Below are 23,997 nucleotides of genomic sequence, written 5' to 3'. Positions count from 1 at the left end.
TTTCCTAATTTCAAGTTTAGTGCTCCTCCCAACATACCAATTACCACACAAAATCCGCACACCTATGCATTTTGACCATGAATACGCAAGGATGCCAAGAAATCACCTAATAGTCACAAAATCTCAAGTTTCTTTCTAGTTCTCTGAAGATATGTCCCAAGAGATGTACAGCAAAGTGCCTGCCACCAAGATCGCACTTGGAAGACATTTAGTAAACGTCTGAATGAGTGAAGTAAATATCGAACGAATGAATGAATGAATGAATGAATGGGGATATTTATACATATTTATATATAATTTATAATAAATTTATAATTTATAATATAAATAAATATACATATATACACATATATACGTATATACGCGTATATACGTATAATATATATGCATATATGTATATGTTTCCCCCATGAGAGTAAAATCCTAAATGCGGGGAGGGTGGGTTGAGGCCGGCGTCCATGCGCTCTACCCGGTACAGCAACGGTGACCGCAGCGCTGCCAGGCGCAGCACAGGACGACGCGCTTTGGCGACCTGCGGTAACTCCTTCAGAGCCTGCTCGAGGCAGGTGTACTTCGGAGAATGAGGACCCAGCGTGAAAGATGCCCTGACACCTCACACTGAAGGGCCGCGCTGCCAGGAGGACGTCAAGCGGCTGCTCCGACTTTAATCGCCCAACTCCGCACAAGGCCGCTTCTCTAATCTCTCCGTTGGCCCCTCAGAACGGAGGGCTAAACAGTAACGCGACCACGAGAAGGCGGGCAGCCGGGGAAAGACCGGCCCTAAGGTCTGGGGACTTCACGCCGGACTTGGCACCCCGCGTTGCCCGGCAACAGCGGCGGTACCAAGCTCTCCCCGGGAAAGAGGCAGAACGCTAGTGCGCGAGCGAAGGCGCGCCCCTCCCACCAGGGCGCGTGACGTCACCGCGCATCCCCGCAACGTCGCCACGTCCGTCCCGAGTAGGAAGGCAGTCTTCGACGGGCCGGCCTTACGAAAGGGCTCGGAATTCTCCAGAGGAAACGGGAGAGAGAAGCCAGTGGAGGGAGGGGAGACGAGAAGGACCTAGCAGGATGGGAAGCTGGCGGGAGGAAGGCCATCTGTGGTTACCTGGGGAGTATGAGCAGCTTCGGGTCCTTTATGAAGTGCCCGGATGAAGCTCCAGCACCCACGCGCCTTCCGTACTGAGCGCAACGCCATCTTGAAGGGGGCGGAGCCGCATTGACTTGAGTGACGTCTGCCCGGAGACCCGGTCCCGGAACGGCCGCCGCTGTGCCTGCTGCGGAAGTGCGGCTGCCTCCCGGGCGCGCGTCTGTGCCCGTGCGTGCGGGAGTCCGGCCTTTGCAGAGCAGGTGGGGACGGAAACGGGGCGGGGCTCGGCTTTAGTGCTTCCTCCGGAGACCTGGTCTGTGCAGGCTTCCTGCGGGGAGAAATCTCTGTCGGGGATTTTTATTAGCGTTTTAGACTGGAAGAAAGTCAAGTAAATTGCCTTTCGGATTCTAGCCGCCCAGAGGCAGCTTTTAAGAAGTTTCTCTAGGACTGGGGCCTATTCGGTCCTGTTAGAGCGCAGTAAGTGGTGCTTTGACACTTTTGTGGCCTTATTAATTCATTCGATCTACAAACGTTTTTTAAACCCTGCCATCTGCTAGGCACTGAAGGTGCAAGGACCCCTGTCTTATATGGCCTGATGCACAACAGTTAATAAACGATGCGCCTTTAAGTGCTATCGAAGCAAACCCCAAGATTGGGGAAGAGGGGTGGTTAAGATTGTCGCGCTTAAGCCTGGTCCAGGGAAGCCTTCAAAAGGTGATAACTAATAGAAGAAATTGTTTGCATTTTGGGTTAAATTATGAGAAGAATTAACACTGCACTGCTGCTTCTGCCAATACGCTCAGAAAGCTCCCAGACAGAAAAGAACCTATCAATAAAAATATAACAGGAAGAAATTCGTCAGGATTCTTTTACGTGTCTTCTTATGTTTATCCACTGACCAAATACTGAAAATTACATTTCCATAGGGAGAGGTACGAGATAAATGGAATAAGGATGCCCATACTCTTCTTAAAAGCAACTGATGAAAAAAAAAAAAAAAAGCAACTGAAATCTTAACAGATTAAGACAAAGTTTGTGAATTAAAACCGTACATTAAAATCTCTTAAGAGTGGTACAAAGTACTGGTGAAATTCGAGTGCAGTTGTTGGAGAGAGAAGCAGGGAAGGAATTGGAAAGATGAAGGGGATAAAACGTAAGAAAATCAAGCCTTACTCTTCGACAAGTAGTTGAGTTTGGTTTTGTCTCATAAATTTGAGGTCTGATGACCATTAAATAGGTCTGGAGCCCAGGAGAGACGTCCAAACTACAGAATGGATGCTAATTGAAAGCAAGGAACTCTTTGAGACCACCAGGTAGAGTCTGTGGAATAGAAGTGATTGGATGATGGAAATTAAAAGAAGTACTCAAAAGATATTTAAAACCCCCAAAAATGTGGTATTACTGAAACCCAGCTAAGAGACCTTGCCAGTGGAAGTGATGATTGATCATTATAAAGATACGCAATATCCCTTGTAGACATACAATTTTATAAATGCCTAAATGTTTTGTACTCCTGTACAGCAAAGCATTAAAATACAGGGTTGGTTGTTTTTTGGTTTTGTTTTTGTTTTTGTTTTTTTTACAGATGTTATTAATTAGATTAAATGACCTGGGGGATTAGTAAGGTTAGACTTCTGACATCCTCAGCCATCTGGATTATAAGATAAAACCTAGCAATAAAATGAGGGTTACAGCAGAGAGCTGTCAAAGGCCTGCCCACTTTATTTCCTCAAGCAGTAATTTTAGTCTTTTATCTACAAAGATTCACAGGACTGGAAATATTTCCATGGGAGATCTTTCTGTGGTGTACTCCCATTGAAGAAGGTGTATCAGAGCACAAGGAACAACTTCAATATCTATTTTTTAAAGTACGTTATTTTCAAACTTTGAAGTAATAAACTGTTTCTCAGCACAGTGGTGACTTAATGACTCTTGAGTGTCACTCAGCCAGCCAGGTTGTTCCTTGGACAGGGACGATGTTTTGTATTCCTTATATTTCCTCCAGGACCTAGCACAGTACTGGCACAGAGCAGGCACATCTTCTAAATCTAAATTTTATTTTGACAAAGAATGTAATTGTCAGAACTTGGCATGTTTTTAACATTCCAAGAGAGACAGCTGGCAGCAGAAAAGACACTAGACTTATTTAAAGCAAGGTAGTTTCATCTGCTTTTGTACTTTTTTTTACAATGGCATTCTGAAACCTTTTGGCGTTTGGGGAAGTATCATGAAAAAGCTCACCATTGTGTAAGCTCACCATCTTCTGCTCTTCGGGAGGAGAGGGAGAAGCAGGCTCCCAGTGGAGCAGGAAGCCTGACATGGGGCTTGATCCCAAGACCCTGAGATCACAATACAGACGCTTAACCAACTGAGCCACCCAGATGCCCCTCTCATGAGTATTTTAGATGGCGATCTTGAATCTTCAGGAAAAATATTCAGTGGACCTGTTAATGAAAAAGTGCATAATAGACTATTGTAATGTTTGCATACAAAGTGATTAACATTTTAAAAGTTTGCAAAATGCAGGGTTAGTTTGGTTACATGAGAAGTTTGCTTATGGTATCTTTCATTGTCCAACAGTGTTAAGTGAAGCATCACTGTGTATTTATTGGCAGTATTTCACCACTATCATTTGGTAAGCCAAGGAATTTTAGTAAAATGAACTATAAATATTATACTTAAAGCAGATTTTAGATACACTTACAATTAAAAACTCATATACTTATGGCATACACTGTATGTCTACATTATGTTTAAGCTTACAGTTTTGAAAACTTGTTTAAAATTTGATTTCTCTTCAACACTTTTATTTCATAGTAAGTTCTGGTCACTTTGCTCTTTCCTTAACATTCCCTGCAAATCCCGTCTTACTTGAAACAATAGATTAAAACCAGACTGGCAGTTGGGGAACGCTTTCTATTGCAACCATGTGTGTCAGAAGAAAGGATTAGGTTTCCTTGTCCAAGAACATCAAGGGGAACCTCCACCTCTGCAGACACACCTTTATTCCTCAGTAATGGAGAGTTTATACCTAGTTAGATTTAAATGGGATAAGGAAAGAGTTTAAATCCACTCTTAGCTCTAGTAGTATAATCAGTCCTCAACTCTCAAAGTATCTAATTTTGCTTCTCTAATTTAATTCTAAGTGTCAGGTTGGTTTTAGATGCTGATCAAGGTAATGGAGAGTTGCCCTACACATTTATTCACTTAAGGAAGAATTTTGCAGACTGCAAAGACTAGATGGCATCTATGTTCAAAACTTACTTAAAGCACAGCCTGTTCACCTCTGACCTTTCCTTTATATTGAATATGTTTTTCAAATATAGAGGAAGAGATTCCATAGTGGAGGTAAACCTTTCTCTTCATAATTTGGGATAGGACCATGCTATCTTATACTGGACTCATTCTGAGGACCTAAATCAAAGTGAGACAGAGTCCACCTTTGAGTGAGATCACTTCCAAGCATCATTAAAGTATGCGGGAAACCATAATAAGGACTGGGAGATTGTTTCTTTTTTTTCCCCCACCTTTGGCTTAATTCTAGTTCTGCCCCTCATCTCATAGTGGTGAAAGTCATCCAAAAATACTAAGTACTTTGACAAAAATCACAGAATGAATAAGAGCAGGATAGAACTATAATCTCCAGACAAGTGCTCTACATTAAGTGACACCACCAAAAAGCTGAAGTAGGTAAGGCTAGGGATGATCCAAGGTCAAGGTTTCACCTAAAGGCACATATTTGTGTCATGCTTCCAAGTCAGAGCAACTAAGTGACTGATTTTTTTTTTTAAGTGACTGATTTTTAAAGGGTTTTTGTACTCCTCTCTCCATCCCTAACATTAAAAAATGCTATCTTTCCCTAGCAGTTTTTGGGGAAGTGCTTGTTATACCATCTTCTTTGTGTGAGGATAATAATCAGGAGGCCTATCTGGTCTTTGGGAGAGGGGCTTGGGGGCTTAAGGGAGGCATTACTATCACTTTTCCCCTAGAAGATGCCATCTAGCAAAATTAAGAGACAGGCTGTGTGATGTGAGTGGCAAAATAGAATTTTTCTCAGAGCACCTTTTCCTTTTTTTTTTTTAAAGATTTTATTTATCCATGAGAGAGAGAGGCAGAGACACAGGCAGAGGGAGAAGCAGGCTCCATGCAGAGAGCCCTACGTGGGACTCGATCCTGGGTCTCCAGGATTACACCCCGGGCTGAAGGCGGCGCTAAACTGCTGCACCACCGGGGCTGCCCAGAGCACCTTTTCCTTAAAATTAAGTGCTAACGCCATAGTTTTTTCCAGATTCAACTTTTTCCTTTAAGGACTATCTTTCCCACTTCACAATTGTGGATGGGAGAAAGTGAGAAAGGTGGAGAGAGGGCAGACATAGGTGGATAATTTGCATGTATTGATCTTCAGAGAAATGACTCCATTCTGTGTAGAGTACTTAGTGTGGGGTACCAGATAGAGGACTGATTGTATGGGGATGGTGTTGGCCCTAGGACTCCTGTTCATATTTTATATTTTCTCCCTAGGCTTTTTTTTTTTTTTCTTTTTCAAACTGCTGTTTCAACATCAGAGTACAAGTCTTCAAAGAAGACAGAGAATTGCTCCCATAAGTATGGATCCAGAATGGGGAAAATAATTTTCTAGAAATGTAGGAGACTACTTTCAGTATTCCTTTTCCCCATGGTTCATCCTCAGTCTTAGGACATATGTTCCATGGAAGAAATGGAGTTTAGAAATTAGCAAATTAAAGTTTTGGAAGAGATTTTACTTTGTTGTCTCTCTTTGCATGCTATATCTGTTCTAGAAGGTATGGTCCTGAAGACAAAATCTATGTGTTACCTGTACACTTACTATATTTTTAAATCACCACCCTTTGCTCCCAGCTGCTTCATAATGGGTGAACAGGCTTCCCAATTCTGAGTTTATGTTTTACAAAAAGAACTAGGTCTCAACAAAGTTTCTTGGAGTGTCTTTTAGATAGGCTCTTTTCTGTTTTGTCTGTGTAATCAAAGTCCATTAGATCCCTTCCCACATTCTGTCCCTGTGGTGTAATGCTAGGAATAACTGAAAGTGAGACACCATGTTTAGATCTTGATCTTTCTAACAAACAACATGAAAAGGTATCTTGATGTGTCTAAAACAAGAGAGAGCATTAACCTCAGTGTCTCAGTCAAGTCCCATCTTAACCAGATTCTCTTGGACTTTTCCAAAACCCAGGGACAAGTTACAATCAGCTGTAATTTTCTTCACTTTTTGTCCTTAATAAGTAGGAGTGAGCATGAACTCAGAGAAGATTTAAATGCAGCCCCGTTACTGATCTCAGTGAACCATTTAACCTTCATGTGCCTCTTTTTTTCCATATCTGTAAACTGAGTAAAAATAGAAAGAATACAAAGAAAATGAAAACACCATTTCGAAAAGATCATCTGTACTCCCGTTTTTATTGTAGCATTATTTACAGTAGCCAAGATATGGAAGCAAAGTGTCACCTAATGGACAAATGGATAAGGAAGATGTCACACACACACACACACACACAGGAATATTATGCAGTCATAAAAAATGAGGTCATGCCATTTGAGACAACATGGATGGATCTAGGATATATTATGTAAGTGAAATAATTCAGACTAAGAAAGACAAATACCATATGATTTCACTCATGTAGAATCTGTAAAAAAACAAATGAATAAATGAAAAGCAGAAACAGGCCTATAAATACAGATAACAAGCTGATGGTTGCCAGAGGGGAAAAGGATGGGAGGATGGGCAAAATGGGTGAATAGGAGAAGCAGATAATAGGCTTCTAGTTATACCACAAATAAGCCAAGGAAATAAAAGCCTAGCATAGGGAATATAGTCAGTGATCCTATAATAATGCTGTATAGTTACAGATAGTATCTGCACTTGTTGTGAGCATAGCATAGTGTAGAGAAGCAATCACTCTGTTGTACACCTGAAACCAATATAGCACGGTGTGCCAACCATACTAAAAAAACTAAAATAGAGCTAGTGACGTTCAGTACAACTCTTGAGGTTCCAGGAACTAGTTTCTGTTTTGTCTCAAATTAGATTCATTTAGAGATGCAGACATAGATAGTAAAGTCAGGATCCACATTTCAGAGCACATCTCCTGACCCCATGTCCATAGCAGATACTGACATGCAGATACTGAGAATGGGCCTCAAAAATTTCCCAAGACTGCTCCAGGCAGCTACTCTTAACCACATAAAATGGGCCCTACTTGTCATCCTGTCACAGCAGGGTTAGGTTGAAGAAAAGCAGGAAATATGAAACTTTTCTCACCTAACTGTGACCATGAAATGGCTTTCCACATATCATTTTTAGAGAGAGAAAGCACACGTGTGAGCATGGGGAGGGGTAGAGGGAGAGAAATAGAAGCAGGCTCCATGCTCAGTGTGGAACCTGATATGGAGCTTGAACTCACAATGCTGAGGTCATGACGTGAGCCAGATCAAGAGTTGGATGCTTAACTGACTGAGCCACCCAGGCACCCCACCACATAGCTTTCCAAAGAGTAAGCAAGAAGAGTATCTTGACCCATTTTCATTCTTTCTAGCTACTTTAGGTGGCAGTTAACTTAGTTCCCAATCATATTGCTTTTGTTATTTCTCAGAAATATACTCAGTATTTTATAGTTGGCAATCACAGTGATTTATATGACAGCTGCTAACCAAGAGTTCTACAAGAGGGTTATCTAGCAGGTGCTGTGACCTTAGGAAAGTAGTCAGTATCCACCCACAGCCTGGCAGGTGTGAGGAATGAGGTGAGGGAGGTGATGGCATAGGGGCAAGAGCCCTGTCTCCCTCTCCTCCCATCCTCTGATCTCATCTTTTGGTTCCTCCTATTTGCTGAACCACAGGACAAAGGAACATAATTTATCTGGTCCATAAAGATCAGTCCTCCCCCCACTCCCATCTCCCAGAAGCACAGAACAGTCTGCAAAATGGAAATATTCTGTACAGAGCTACTATCCATTTACAGAACAAGGAATAGAACTCTGAAAAAATGATAAAAATCTAGATCTTATTAGAATAACTTTCTACCCAGGCACTGCATTTGAAGGTGAGACTATGTTTTCATCTCCAACCTAGCATAGTACTTGGGACATGAGAGAAAGGCTCAATAAATATTGGCAAATTGATTAAATGGACAAATGGTCACGTGAGGAGGAAGAGGGAGATGTGCAGTGAGATATTTTAAAGATAGTGCAGGGAATTGGGGCAAAAAAAATTTAAGGTCTAAAATAAGCCCTGGAAGCATTTTTTAAATCTCTAATATATGTCTGCTTTCTTGTGGTTTGCTCCTTCCACTAAAAAGCAGAATGCATAAAATATTCTGATTAGTTGAGGGTTATTACTTAGGTTCCAGCTAATGCTTTATATATAAATATAAATTACTGCTTTTCCTCCATTCTGCTTCTCTTTCTGTTTGGCCAGATCCCTGGGGGACAGAGAAACATTCCTGTGGTGGGTAAAATAATTTCTATGGAAATTATTCAAAACGCAATTTCTGTAAACACTATGTGAAGATATGATTTATTTCTGGATTCACCCCGTGTGCTTGCATCATCTCCCTATTCATCATCAGGCTGTCTGCCAGTGTCTCTTCTCAAGGATCTGTCCGTATCAGTTTTGTATCTGAGAAGATCAACTTCCATCAGGGGAGTTGAAGCACTGGGAAATGAGAGAAGTGTATTCCAGTAGGCAATGGGTGTACTGAAAAGAACACTGGATTTTACACCCACTTCTCACACTGCTATAATTGGCAAAATGACACTGGAAAGTCTTTACCCTCTCAGCCTGCTTTTTACCTGGAAAAAAAAAAGGGGGGGGGAGTGATTGAACCAGCTGATTCTCTGCATTCCTTCCAGCCCTTAACTAAATAAACTTATGCTCATGCAGGTGTGTCATTTTTCACCAACAATCTCCCAGTACTTTGATAAGATGAAATATGCTCTCATTTTAATTGATGATCCAGCTGGGACCTCAGTGATTCTTTAACTATTAATTATTACATTCTTAATAATTAATGATTATTATGCTATTGATAATAATTATTAGAACTATTAGTTATTATTCCACACTGTTAATGTATGGGAGGCCCAGGAACTGTCTTGGATAATCTGGAGTTGGAGGAATCAAACTGAAAAGTGAGTATCTTGAAGAGCATATTGTTAGTGAGGAAATCATTAGATAGTAAATTTGAAGGAAAGGTGGAATAGTGTTCTAATATCACAGGCATCTCTAGGGTGGGGACACAGTTTGGCAGCTAGTGCCCAGGGAGAGACCCAGGAGGTAGAGGAGAGGGAGAACCAGATACTGTAAAGTTTGTTGGCTAAAGGTGCCATGACTTTGTTCACACTATTTACTTACTCAAAAATCATTTAACTGTGTGCCCCTAAAACTAAAGGACTGAAAATGCAATCTTGTGTCACTGCAGGCACCACATATGATACTCCTTAGAGTTACCGCGTGTATCACCTTTTCTTGGCTATAGTTTCCTAGTTCCACTCTGTAAACTTAGCGGGAACTTCAGTTCCTTTTCAGGAACTGAAAAGCTGACATTCTTTCCTTACTCCTTCCCGACCCCCACCTCCCATCCTTCCTTCCTTCTTTCCCATACTTATTGACCACCTACTATTAACCAGGGACTGTCTAAAGTACTGAGATCCACGGAGGATAAAGATGTGGATCCCATCCTGGGGAAGATGAATACTGCAGGGAAGATTTCTTGTCATCTTATTAAAATACAACACGGTAGGTGCCATTCTAGAGCATGCATATAGTAGTGTGAACTCAAGTCCCCCCGTTTAAAAAAATATTAGCAACTAGATAACTCAGTATGAGTCCACAGAGTCACTGACAGAACAAGGATGCACTTCCTAGGGCCTGTCTCCTGATCGACACGCACAGCTTCTCCATCAGCCCTGGCTACACTTAGCAATTATACTGTCACTGTCAGTTACCACCTCAGTAAGAGCAAGACTCACATGCCTAGGACACAGAAGTTCACGCAAAATAGGACTGGTTTCTCCTTGAAAAATAACATCCTTTCAGAGCTTGTTATTCTTCTTATCCAGAATTGCTTGGAGATCAAGGAGGGAAGGAAAAAGAAGGGGTCTCTAGCTCTGACCTTTACTGTGTTCTGACCTTTACTGTGTTTGGAAGGTCCCACCCCAATCCCAGTGCCACACCTCTTGTTAAAATATTACAGCCTCACTTCCTAGAACACTAGGCTCAAATCTCTTAGATTCTTAGACTTTTCTAATTGTCTGACATTTAACACCATGAGGCAGTGGGCTGCAGTGGGGTGGGGAGATATGATGCTTATAACATATAAACATGGACTCTTGAGGACTTGACATTCTATTATTTACACATAAGCAAATACTTATTGGGGTCTATCATGTACCAGGCACCATGCTGGGTGCCAAGTATACAAAGCTGAATAAGGTACTCTCTGCACTTTTCAAGATCACAATTTAATGAGGAAAACTGCAAGCAGCAAAAGAATTTCAGGGAAAACGTCTTTGTATCAAGACCTTTTCATTTCCTTTGAATCGTACTTTACAAGCAGTCCTGGCTTTACTCCCCGCTATTTGTATGACCTTGGACAGGCTTCCTAAGGGTCTGGACCCCAGGTCCCTCATCCAGAGATGAGGGCAAAGGAAAACAAGTTCCCCATGTGCCCCTACAGTTCTGAGGTGAGGACCAAGGAACTCTTGAAGGAGGGATGGAATGGAATTCTGAATTGGAAAGAGGACCAGGATGCCCTTAGGAGGGCTGACTGCAAAAGGGAAGCATGGCTATGCACACGAATAAGGTGTACCGAACAGTGAGGTTAAAGAGAGTAAGGTATCAACACCTCTGCCTTCTTCTTCCCTTGAACCCTTCAGTCTATTCTTAATTAGCAACCAGAGCAACCCATTAAAATGTATGTCAGATTATGATCACTCTTCTCCTCAAAGCCCTCCAGTAGCTTTACATGTAATTTGGAAAAAATTCGAAGTCCTTACCGAGACCTACAAGGCCCAAATGGTCTACATTCTCTAACCCAGCCTCCCTTTCTGGCCTCTTTCCCCATTGCCTTCCCCTTATCTTGCTCTGCCTGGGACGTACTGGTTTCCTCACCAGTCCTCAACACTTATCACCATCTAACATATGCTAATTTATTTGCTCCTCCTCTAGAATGTAAGCATCACAGGCGCAGAGAACTTTGTTTTATTCTGTATCTCTAAACCTTAGAATGCAGATGGTTAGTAACATACTTGTTGAATGAGTTTCACCAGTTTACAGATAAGGAAGCTAAGATCCGAAGGAGAGTGAGTGAGGTTGAACTGCTCCTTAGGAGAGTCCAGACTAGTAAATACTTAGATCTTCTCTCTCTCTGCCCCATGGGCTCCATGGTAGACAGAATGATGGGCTCTAGTGATACCTACCTCCTATGCCCAGAACCACGGCAGAAGGCATTGTGCAGATGTAATGAATTTAAGAATCTTGAGATGGGGAACTGATCCTTCTTGGCTTCTTTGACTTGATTAATATTATTAATTAAATGTTCACTCATTTATTAATGGGCCCAACCAATGTTTATTGTAAATATTGATATATCCCTTTTAGCAAAGGAAAAAGGAAGGAAATGAAAGGGGAACATTTACATCTTTATGTCACTTTTTAAAAAGCAGTGGAATGAAGTGCGTGCATGTTTTACTTTGAGGATTTCCAATTTATTTTATTTTATTTTATTATTATTATTTTTTTTTATGATAGTCATAGAGAGAGAGAGAGAGGCAGAGACACAGGCAGAGGGAGAAGCAGGCTCCATGCACTGGGAGCCCAATGTGGGACTCGATCCCGGGTCTCCAGGATCGCGCCCTGGGCCAAAGGCAGGCGCTAAACCGCTGCACCACCCAGGGATCCCTTCCAATTTTTTTTTTAATTTAAAAATAGAAACAAATATTTTTTGAGAGTTACTCTGTACCAGGCATTATGGCAGACTCCGGACATAAAAGAAAATTCCTTAACTACACTTAGAGCTTAATAGGGGTGACAAGTGAAAAGAGGATTGCCCCTCGTGAAAGCAAGTGGCACTAGGAAGGAGTCAGAGCTTTGCCGGAGGCCAGAGGGGACATCTAACCCTGCCTGGAAGACAGTATTGGTGAGGAAGGGATGGCGAGGAGAGAATCCCAAAACTAACATCTCAGTGGAGTGGTCTGTTACCATGGTTTGGGTCCTTTGGGCTTGCCTGGCCCTGGCCTTGGCTATTTTGCTAACCAGAGCCAGCTGTTCTGTGGATGCCCTTTCCCCTAGTCCAACTGTCTGCCCCTGGTCCCTTTACTCACTGTGTCCCACGCCCTGGCATGACACAGCATTTTCAGACCTTTCCCAGGAATCTATTTAGAGCCAATATCCTGTATAGCTCATGAGGAGTCAAGGCCACAATGAGATAAGGGAGGGGCTTCTGACAAACACAGACAAAGCCAAGGGGTAAATATGCATGCTTTCATCTGCCTTCCCCAGACAGGATGCTTTCACACCACTTTCTGTAATTCAAACAGTATGTTTCTCCTTAACATACTGTGAAGATGTGATGGTTATCTATTTTTAAGCCACACGAGACATGTTCTCCGAAATGTGGTTAGCATCCCTCCTGGTACTCCCTTGTCACCCCATGCTCCCATATTTTACAAGGTCTCTCATACTCTATTCGGTCTCCTGCCTGTGTTCTCCACGCACCCCTCAAATCCTGCTAGAGCAGCAACCAGTCTTGCTTGCGGTTGCCTGGGACACACTCTGCACACAGATAGTGCTTAATGAATAGTCACTTCATTGAATCGGGGAGTCTACAATATAGGCGCTAGTTTGGGCAAATTTTGAAACATCTGAAGCCAAACTCTCATTTTGAAAGGCTGGAAGATGATTTTCAGTTTTAATTGATTATTTCTGTGGAGGCCGAGAAAAATTAAAGCCATTCCACCTAAAGTTTAGCATTAGCACAAGTACAGCCGTCTTAGGCCCCTGTGAATAAGAGCTGAACTTTACTGGAAAAACTACAGAATGTCCTCAATGTCCTCAGCAGGGAATCCCATATCAGAAAGACAACAGAGTCCACGCCCGTGGTAGAAAGTCCCATATTAGAATGAGAACAGAGCTCAATGCCCTTAAAAGCCCCATATCAGAATGTAAACAGAACTTGAGAAATTCCTCCACCCCTTCTGAAAATCCCCTAGACCAGCCTATAAAAAACCCAGCTGTAACCCACTTCGGGGTCCAAGTCCCTGCTCCACTGTGTCGGGTATACTTGGACCCAAGCTGGAGCTTGCTAATAAACTGTCGTGCGCTTGCATCAGTATCGGCTCCTTGGTGGTTTCTCAGATTCACAATCTTGGGCACAACAATTTCTAAGCAAAAAAATGTTTGACAATTCTCAAATAAATACTCACCAATGACATTTCAGCCTGATTTGACAGGTTGAGCAGGGATGCAGGTTGAATACATAACAAAAACCATATTTGAGTTGCCCTTTTACTTGTGGTTGTGTATGAGAAAGAGCACAGGATAGATGAGGGAAAAAAGCTTTGAAAACTCTGAAGTGGGTTGCAGATGTTAGTTTTGCCTTCCCACAACTGCAGCAGAAACTGCCTATGTACTCAGTCACGTGCAGACTTAAGCAGACATCAGTGTTTGGATGGAACTCGGGAATGGTAGGAGGAGTAGTTACTTGTTGCACAGAGCATTCGGCTGTTCTGGGGTTAGCCAGGGCGCAGATGGCTTTCCATTGCTGGATTTGGTAAGGGATGGTGAGGGAAAGCAAGGAAAGCCTTGCTTTTATTTAATTGGTGATACAGTTTCCAGAAATCTTGGAACAATAACACTGTTGGGGTACCTACTTAGGGAAGTCAGCTGTTTATTAATTTTTAAAATTCAGATCAAACAAGTGGCAGTGACACATCCTGGTGCCATACCATTCCTGACTTCTCAGAAGCAGTTAACGCCAGTTGTCTTCTCTGGCAGGGATTGCTAGCCCTGGCTTTGCAACAGTCCAAGGAGCCTGCAGCTCTCCAGGGGAATTGCAAAATACTTCCAAATATTCTAAAATTGAAATTAAGTATTCATTTCATTTTAATTTACATATGCCATACTTTTAGAAAATGTCAGTACTGTGGAATGACATGGCCAACCATCATATGCTGCAACTCTGAGATACAGCTGTGAATTCTCACAATACAGTACTGGTGGCCCTGCCATCCCGTGTTGCCAACGTCTGATTTTCATCTTGGCCAGCTACGACAGTTAGCCGATACTTTTCTTTCTGTGGGTCTGTGAAGATTTTGTAGGTCCAGGATGGTCAGATATCATTTCATGAAACCTTAGTCTAGTGAGTTCTAGTGCCTCACCAAGTAACGCTTAAGCAAAAAGGAAAACAGCAAGAACTTTGAAGTGAGGCCCTTGGCATGGAGAAGTGCAGAACATCTGCCTCCCGGACAATGATACTAGCATTCCTAATTGTTTGTTACATGTTCACTTTCTAAATCCTGGAGACCAGGAAATAGTTTTCCTATATCAAAATTGCATTACAATTGGAAAATGTGGATGCTTAGTTACTTTGTTACTGGGGAATACTTGACTGGTACTTATTTGAAAAAAAATCAAGAATTACTAGAACAATTCACACTGTGAAGTGTGAATTATTAAACACAATGAAGAACTATGTAAGACAAAGCCCAATTTGCTTTTCTTTTCCCTTCCAGTTCTACTCTACCTTAGACAAAACTCAACCATTCTCTTCCATGATGTAGAATGGCTACTGAAAAGGAAGGACATAGAAAAAAGAAAATTTTCAGGGGACAGTGGAAAACAAATGCATTATGATTTACTTCACAGGGAACTATAAGTAGGAGTTATGTCCAAGAACATGGAAGTTGTTTACTTGAAATACTATTTAACATTTTTTTTCTTTGCTTTTCGACTTTCTTCCCCAGAAGAGCTATAGAAGTGAGTTACATATTTTTTTTCTCCTGCTACTTTTTTTATTGAAATATAATTAACATACAATGTTACATTAGTTTCAGGTGTACAATATGATTCAACAATTCTATACCCTTCTCAGTGTTCAAGATAAGTGTATTTATCCTCTTACCTACTTTGCCCATCCCCCCACTCACCTCCCCTCTGATAAGTTTGTTCTCTGTATATAGGAGTCTACTTTTTGTCTCTTTTTTTCTTTGTTCAGTTGTTTTTTAAATTAAATCCTACATATGAGTGAAATCATATGGTATTTTTCTTTCTCTGACTGACTTATTTCACTTAGCATTATACTCTCTATGTAGGTGCATCCATGTTGTAGCAAATGGCAAGATTTCATTCTGAGTAATATTTCATACACACCACATTTGTCCATTCATCTATGGATGGACACTTGGTTGCTTCCCTATCTTGGCGATTATAGATAATGCTGCAATAAACATAGGGGTGCACAGATCTTTTTAAGTTAGTGTTCTCATTTTCTTTGGGTAAATACCCAGTAGTGGAATTATTGGATCATATGGTATTTATATTTTTAACTTTTTGAGGAATCGTCATACTGTTCCACAGAGGCTGCACCAGTTCACACCCCCACCAACAGTGCACTAGAGTTCCTTTTTCTCCACATCCTCACCAACACTTATTTCCTGTGTCTTTTATTTTTAGCCATTCTAACAGACACGTGATATATTATTGGTTTTAGTTTGCATTTCCCTAATGATGACTTTGAGCATCTTTTCATGTGTCTGTTGGCCATCTGGATAGCTTCTTTGGGTAAGTGTCTATTCAGGTCCTCTGCCCATTTTATTCAGATTATTTGGTTTTGTTGTTGTTGTTGTTGCCGTCTTATTTTTTTAGTGTTGAGTTGTATGAGTTCTCTCTATATTTTGAATATTAGCCCCTTATTTGATACGGCATTCGCAAATAATCTTTTCCCAGGTTGCCTTTTGTTTTGTGGATTATTTCCTTCACTTTGCAAAAATTTATGTTTTGGTGTGGTCCCAATAACTTACTTTTGCTCTTGTTTCCCTTGCCTTAGGAAACTTATCTAAAAAAATGTTTCTATGCCTGACATCAAAGAAATCACTGCCTACGTGTTCTTCTGTGTTACGGTTTCAGGTCTCACATTTAGATCTTTAATCCATTTTGAGTTTGTTTTTGTGTATAGCATAAGAAAGTGTCCAGTTCCATTCTTTTCCATGATGCTGTCCAGTTTTCCCAGGACCATTTGTTGAAGAGACTGTCTTTTTAACATTGTATATTCTTGCTTCCTTTGTTGTGGATTAGTTGACCATATAAGTGTGGGTTTATTTCTGGTTCCATTGGTCTATGTATCTATTTTTGTTCCAGTCCTATTTTATAAAGAATACATGTACATGGTAACTAAAAAAATCAAAATACAAAGAAAAATACAAAAACAAGAAGTAAATGTTCTGTTCTTCAATATCTCACCCCTAGACTCCACTGCCAAAAGAAACACTGTTAACCATTGGTTTTGCATCCCTCCTGAAGAAGTCTATGCATATTACAAAGATGTTACAAACAGCCACATGCTTTCCTTTGTACAGGTTCTATAACTTAGTGTTTTTCCCTTATTGTGTCTTAAACCTCTTTACATATCAGTAAACATCTAAACTTCAGTTTATTTTATTTTATTTTATTTCTAAGATTTTATTTATTTATTCATGAGAGACACACACACAGAGAGAGAGGCAGAGATATAGACAAAGAGAGAAGCAGACTCCATGCAGAGAGCCTGATGTGGGACTCGATCCCATGACCCCAGGATCACGCCCTGGGCTGAAGGCAGGCGCTCAACTGCTGAGCCACCCAGGAGTCCCTATACTTCAGTTTAAAAGAAAATTGCAAGCTTCATAGTATTCCACAAATGAAAGTATCATTATTTGTTTATACAATCTCTTTTTGGTTGACATTTGGATTGTTTTTCAATCATTGCTATTGCAAACAACACTTCAGTGAACACCTTTGTAAATATATACTTGCGCACATAAGAAAATAAATCTAGTATCTGCAGGGTAAACTTCTAAAAGTGGAATGGCTAATTCTGAGATTACATGTATTTACATTTTGATAATTATCTCCCAATTTAGCCTCCAACTTATTAACCAATGTATACACTCAGCAACAATGCATGAGAGTGTGTTTCCCAACTGTTTCCATGGCTGGAAATTTGTTACCCCTGGGTTCAGGGAGAGACTTTCACTTTTTGCTTTCGCAGACATCTGTACTATGTAAACATGATATAATTATGTTTCCTTTTGTAATTAAAAAAGATTAAAGATATTTAGATTACTTGTTTGTAACTGGGGAATAAGATTCTACTTGCAAATTATATCCCAGAACACCAGACCATTCATCAAAAGAGGACCACAGGAGGGGGTAGTTAGAGACAGAGCTCTGATAAGGCAGGCTCATAGAGGGGAAAGGAATATGCCTTATTGGCTGCCTACCTATGGATGAGCACTGGGGAAGTAACCCTGTGGTAACAGATGCAGGAGGCTAGAGATAGCTATAAATCTCTAACAATGTTACTATCTCCCCCATGAGATCACAGCCCTAGAATGAGAATTGATTTTTACAGGATACACCTACCCTGCAAGGTACAATGGTCAATTACTGCACTTCATTTTCCTCTCTTACACCCTAAGGACAATACAATCTGCACTTCTTGTTTTAAATTCTTCTGGAATAGTGTGCTCAATTCCTCTTTTTTTCACACAGACTGGAAAACTTGGATCTATGCCCATGTGTAGACATTTTCTTTAGTATCCCACCCTCAGAATCATTACTGTAGAGAAGTTTTTCTGGGCAGGAATTCTTTGCAAAACAATATCCAGATTCGAGGGGGAAAAATCTGAGTCACAAAAATGTAAAGTCCTGTCTGGTGGACTTTAAAGACAAAAGATGTTTCCATAACATTCACTATCTCAGATGCAAAGAGTAAACAGGAAAATAATGTCAACATAAAATGGAATTTGTGGAACTCAAACATGATTATCCTGGGCAAGCACAGCAGGAATAGAAGGATTAAAACTATAGCCTTCAATGGGTGACGGGCACTGAGGTGGACACTTGACGGGATGAGCACTGGGTGTTTTTCTGTATGTTGGTAAATTAAACACCAATAAAAGTTAATTAAAAAAAAAAAAAAACAACTATAGCCTTCAGTGCGAAAGGAAAAACTCTTAGTGTGCCTGCTGCTAAGCAGTAGTTCTTTTTGCTGTATTTTAAGAAATTTAAAAATAAGTGCTTAATCGCTAATGGTAATGTAGAATTGTATAAACCCAGTGAAGTGGAATTTGACAATTCTAGCACTTATTCTTGGTTATGGGCTGAATTGTGTCCCCTCCCAAATTCATACGTTGAAGTCTTCATGCTCAGTACTCCAGAATGTGATTGTGTTTGCAGATAGGACCTTTAAAGAAGTAATTAAGGCAAAATGAGGTTGTATGTGTGCACCCTAATCCAAAATGACTGGTGCCCTTATAAGAAGGGAGATTTGGACATGGACAATACACAATAAAAGGAAAGATCACATGAGCACACAGCAAGAGGGTAACCATATGCAAGCCAAGGAGAGAGGCCTCAGAAGAAACTAAACTTGCTGGCACCTTGATTTTGGATTACTAGTCTCTAGAACTGTGAAAAAATAAATTTCTGTTGTTTAAGCTACTCAGTCTATAGTATTTTGTTATGGTAGCCCTAGCAAACTAATACAGTCTTGGACACATAAAAGGGAAACAACATAATTAAAATTTTTCATTGTGATAATATTTATGAGAGCAATAAAAATGGAAATAACTTAATTCCCTTCCACTGGAGACTAGTCAACTATGGTATAGCCACACAGTGGGTATGATGCAGCTATAAAGAACAGTGAGGAAGACCTCTGTGACCTGATATAAAATGATTTCCAGGATATACTCTTAAGTAAAAGAAAAAAAAAAGCAAGTTGCAACAGAGTTTCTGTAATATGTTAACCTTTGTGTTAGAAGGATAAATAAAAATATTTTTGTAAGAAATAAACACAGGAAGGACAAATCCAAAATGATAGGCTACCCACCAGTAACCTTGAGTGGGTGGAGATAAGGGACAGGTAATGAGCTAGATAAGATGGGGAGGGGGCATGGTATCCCTGTGTCTATCTTTTTATGTAGTTTGAATCTTTGAGTAAATGTTTTACAAATTCAAAAATAGGGATCCCTGGGTGGCGCAGCGGTTTAGCGCCTGCCTTTGGCCCAGGGCGTGATCCTAGAGACCCGGGATCGAATCCCACGTCGGGCTCCCGGTGCATGGAGCCTGCTTCTCCCTCTGCCTGTGTCTCTGCCTCTCTCTCTCTCTCTCTCTCTCTCTCTCTCTGTGTGTGTGTGTGTGTGTATGTGACTATCATAAATAAATAAAACATTTATTAAAAAAACAAATTCAAAAATAAATTAAATTGAAAAGACTAAAAGAAGCAAACCCTGAAAGTGAATACAACCAGAAAAAAATAAACCTAACCGTTTGTCAAACTGATAATATAACCATGCAGGTTAACAGAATTAAGGTAACTTTTGTACAAAGTAACCTGAATGGAATATATTCTACGGATCAAAAAAGCTGTAACAAACTCTAGAATTTAGGTTTGTTATTAGGATTGATATTGGAGTACTGAAATTACTTTATTTGTGTTGTAGGATAGAGCAAAAGCAAAAATATGTTGAGATACTTAGGAACTCGGGTTCTTCCTGTTTAAGATAAATATACAATGGGGAAAGGCAAGGAAGGACACTGATATTCGAGGACACCATTATGAACTCTGTGTCGGTAGCAGTGGGTGCACCTGAATATTAGGTCTTGCTTTCTAAATACTATTCTTTACTAAAAATGACACAACTCCCTGAGCACATGGCCAGTTCTAAGTTTAGAGCAGGGGAAGCACAAGATGAACCCAAAATATATAGTATCAGAAATTAAATCAAGAGTGTTCAAAGACTAAAAAAGGCATGTCTAAAGGGCACAGAAACAGTCCTGAAGAAGCTGCCAATGGCCACATTTGAGACAATTTGAGCATCCCAAAGAATAATATATATTAACATATATATCATATAATAACATATCATACATTAATAATATATTACATTATATATTATTTTTTTAAGATTTTATTTATTTATTCATTTGTAAGAGACAGACAGAGAGAGAGAGAGAGAGAGAGAGAGACAGAGACACAAGCAGAGGGAGAAGCAGGCTCCACACAGGGATCCCAACATGGGACTCGATCCCGGGTCTCCAGGATCAGGCCCTGGGCTGAAGGTGGCACTAAACTGCTGAGCCACCCGGGCTGCCCACATTATATATTATGATGACATATAACACTTTGAATTTTTTAAAGTCCCTATGTCCGTAGTGATACTAAAAACAAATTTAAAAAGCAAGGCAGGAGGAGGGAGGAAAGCTCTTCTTTACAGAAGAATGCCAACTAATTATACAGAAAGGATGATAAAATTACAAATTTACCATTTTCCAACCACCAATGCAATAAATGATGCAGATAAAGATCAATAGTGGTTCTTAACTAGACTTATTATGGGATTATTTCACAATATATACGTATGTTGAATCATTATGTTGTACACCCAAAACAAATATAATGTTATATATCAATTATATCTCAATTAAAAAACAAAAGACTAAAAAGAAAAGATTGTCAATGGTGAACTATTTGAAAGCACAGTATTCATATATCTCAAAATACTACATCATAGATTGCTTATTAATTGCAAAGAGAAAAGATATCTTTACAATTAATAAATTCAGCATATGCCACTCAACCAAGTGATTAAACTTAGCATCACCGATGAGACAAATGACATTAGGTATTGCTGTTGTGATACAGCAGGATAGTGTACAACACCGCTTATATAGTATACCTGTACAAAATATTTAAATTATATCAAATTTTGAAGAACCTATATGAGAATCCAGATTGTTAAATATCCTTCAAGACTACTGGGATGGGCTTTTGAAAAATGTCAATATCATAAAAGTGTTTAAAGACTCGGGAGAGGGGACTATTTGAGAATATGGGAGATAAAAAGATATGGAAGCTAAATGCAGTCATAAACCTTGGTTTGATCCTGGATTGAAAAAAGGATAACAAGGAAAGGATATTTTTGGGATAACTGAGAAAATCTGAGTATGGATTCTATATTAGGTAATATTATAGCAGTGTTAACTCTACTGGTGTAATAGCAGTAATATGTAAAGATAATATAATCATTTAATTTTTCAGATATATGCTAAAGTACTCAGAGTTGAAATGTCATGATACTGTAACTTACATCAAATGGTTCAACAAATAAATAATTTCATGTTGTTTTATAATTTTAAGTTTCACATTTTGATGTGTGGTCTATATTGAGTTAATTTTAGTATCTTTTTGAGTATGAATCAAAGGTAATTTCTTTGCATATGAATATAACATTGTGCGAGCACTATTTATGGAAAGACTATCTTTTCTGTTCTTAGTTGCCTTTGCACCTTGGTCAAAAATCAGGGAACTATACATAGGGCACCTGGGTGACTCAGCTGGTTAAACGGCTGACTCTCGATTTCAGCTCAGGTCATGATCTCAATCAGGGAGTCTACTTGAGGATTCTTTCCCCCTCTGTCCCCACCCCGACTCTCTCTCTTTCTCTCTCTCTCTCTCTAACAAATAAATCTTTAAAATAAAATAAATGGACTATATGTGTATGGATCTATCTCTGGCCTCTCTATGCTGTTCCATAGATCTATTTGTCTTCCTTGACACCAATACTATAATGTCTCGATCACCATGGCTTATCAGTATGTCTTGAAGTCAGGTAGTGTTAAGTACTTCAACTTTGTCCTGCCTTTTCAAAGTGTTGTAAGTATTCTAGAGCCTTGTCAATTTCATATAAATTTTCAAATCATCTTGTCAAATTCTGCAAAAAAAAAAACCTGGGGCTATTCTGATTGGGAAAACATTGAATCTATCAATTTGGAGAGAACTACCATGTTGACAATTTTGGAACTTCTGATCCATGGATGCAGTATATTGCTCCATTTACTTAGGTATTTTCAAGTTTCTCTCAGTAATATTTTGTAGTTTGCAGTATACAAATATTAAACATCTTTTGTTGGATTTACCCCTATTTCACATTTTTGATGCTATTGTAAATGGTATTTTAAAATTTCTAATTGTTGTTGGTACAAAGAGATGCGATTTTATTTTTTATATTGATCTCGTGTCTTCCAAGCTTGCTAAACTTACTAATTTGTTTTAGTAGCTTTTTTGTAACTTCCCTAGGATTTTCTGCATAGACAATGTCATCCATGAATAAAGACAATTTTACATCTTTCTTCCCAAGTGGACATCATTTATTTCTTTTTCTTCCTATTGTACTAGCCAGAACCAGTGTAATGTTCAGTAGAAGTAGTCCAGCAGACATCTTTTACTTATTCCTGATTTTGAAGGAAAAGCATTTAGTCTTTCACCATTAAGTATAACTTCAGCTATAGATTTCTTTGTAGATGCTATTTATCAAGTTGAGAAAGTTTTCTTCTATTCTTAGTTTGCTGAAACTTTTTTCAAAAATCAAAACTGGATTTGGAAGTTTGTCAAATGCTTTTTCCTCTGTCTATTGAGATGATCACCTGTAGATTTTCTTTAAATTTGTTTTCTGTGAATACTTTAAATTGTTCTACAATAGCGTCTCACTTGCATAACATCTGACAAAACTCTGTATCATCCTTACTGCTATATCTCTGTGCATAAAGTGTCATCTGGCTTGGGCTTCTTCTAAGATTTTCCCTTTATTACAAGTTTTAAGTAATTTGATTATAATTAGGGTCTTTTCCTTCATATTTCTTGTGCTTGAAATCCATTGAGTTTTTCAGAACTATGGATTTATATTTTTTTTACCAAATTTGAAAATACTTCAGACATTTGTTTTTCAAATATTTTGTACCTCCCTCCACCCCACTTTCCTTTCATAGCTCCAATTTCACACATACTTGGCTGCTTAAAGTTGTCCCATGGTTCAATAACATTTCTTTCTTATTCTTCTTCTTTTTAATCTTTTGTGCATCAATTTGGATAGTTTCTATTTCTGTGTCTCCACATTCACTCATCTTTCCTTCCATGATGTTTCATCTGCTGTTAATCCCATCCAATGCAGTTTTCTTTTCAGACATGTTTATTATCACCTGTAGAAGTTCAATTAAAAAAACCTTTCATATCTTTTTTAAGATGTTCAATATTCTAGTTTTTTGAACACATGGAATGCATATATCATTACAGTTTTACTGTCTTTGTTTAGTAATGCTACCATCTAGGTCATTTGGGGGTATTTTTTAATTGTTTTTTTCCCCTCCTCATTATGGGTTTTATTTTAGCAATTCTTGACATGCCTGGTCATTTTTTTATTAAATGCCCAACACTATGAATTTTATCTTATGAGATAGTGGATATTTTTATATTATTAAAAGTATTATAAAACTTTTTTCTGGATTATAGCTAAATTATCTACAAGCAGTTTGATACCTTTAGGTCTTCCTTTTAGGTGTGTTTGGTGGGACCAGAACAATATTTAACCTAGGGTTAGTTTTTCCCCACTGCTGAGGTAGGAACCTTCTTATTACTAACCTCAGCCTCATGAGTCATGAGGTTTTTCTACTCTGGGTAATGGGAATGGCTACTGTTCTGGCACTGTATGAACCCTGGGACAGCTTGTTCTTATCCTATAAAGTTGTTCGTTCTGTAATCTCGGGTAGTTTCCCTACTCACATGACTGATCAGTTATAGACTAAAACCATGAAGGGCACCCACTGCAGACCTCAGG

General features: G+C 39.4%; 1 protein-coding gene and 1 long non-coding RNA gene across 3 annotated transcripts in view; one reads left to right on the top strand and one right to left on the bottom strand.

Annotated features, from left to right (window-relative positions):
- The window catches only part of WARS2 (tryptophanyl tRNA synthetase 2, mitochondrial), a 94,685-nt gene extending 93,455 nt beyond the window's left edge, over window positions 1–1,230 (bottom strand). The window contains exon 1 of one of the 2 annotated variants that reach the window (XM_041754545.1): window positions 1,106–1,230. In XM_041754545.1, the coding sequence (XP_041610479.1) occupies window positions 1,106–1,195 (90 nt within the window). In that variant the 5' untranslated portion in view covers window positions 1,196–1,230. The remainder of the gene's footprint in view (window positions 1–1,105) is intronic. The other variant, XM_041754546.1, reaches the window with a different exon arrangement.
- The window catches only part of LOC121490672, a 59,242-nt gene continuing 35,895 nt past the window's right edge, over window positions 651–23,997 (top strand). Inside the window, exon 1 of the long non-coding RNA XR_005987745.1 lies at window positions 651–1,347. This is a non-coding gene — a long non-coding RNA (uncharacterized LOC121490672). The remainder of the gene's footprint in view (window positions 1,348–23,997) is intronic.

Source organism: Vulpes lagopus, chromosome 5 (assembly GCF_018345385.1).
Source record: "Vulpes lagopus strain Blue_001 chromosome 5, ASM1834538v1, whole genome shotgun sequence".
Lineage (NCBI taxonomy): Eukaryota > Metazoa > Chordata > Mammalia > Carnivora > Canidae > Vulpes > Vulpes lagopus.
Note: the sequence above shows the minus strand (reverse complement) of the source record. Positions and strands in the feature narration are given on the sequence as shown.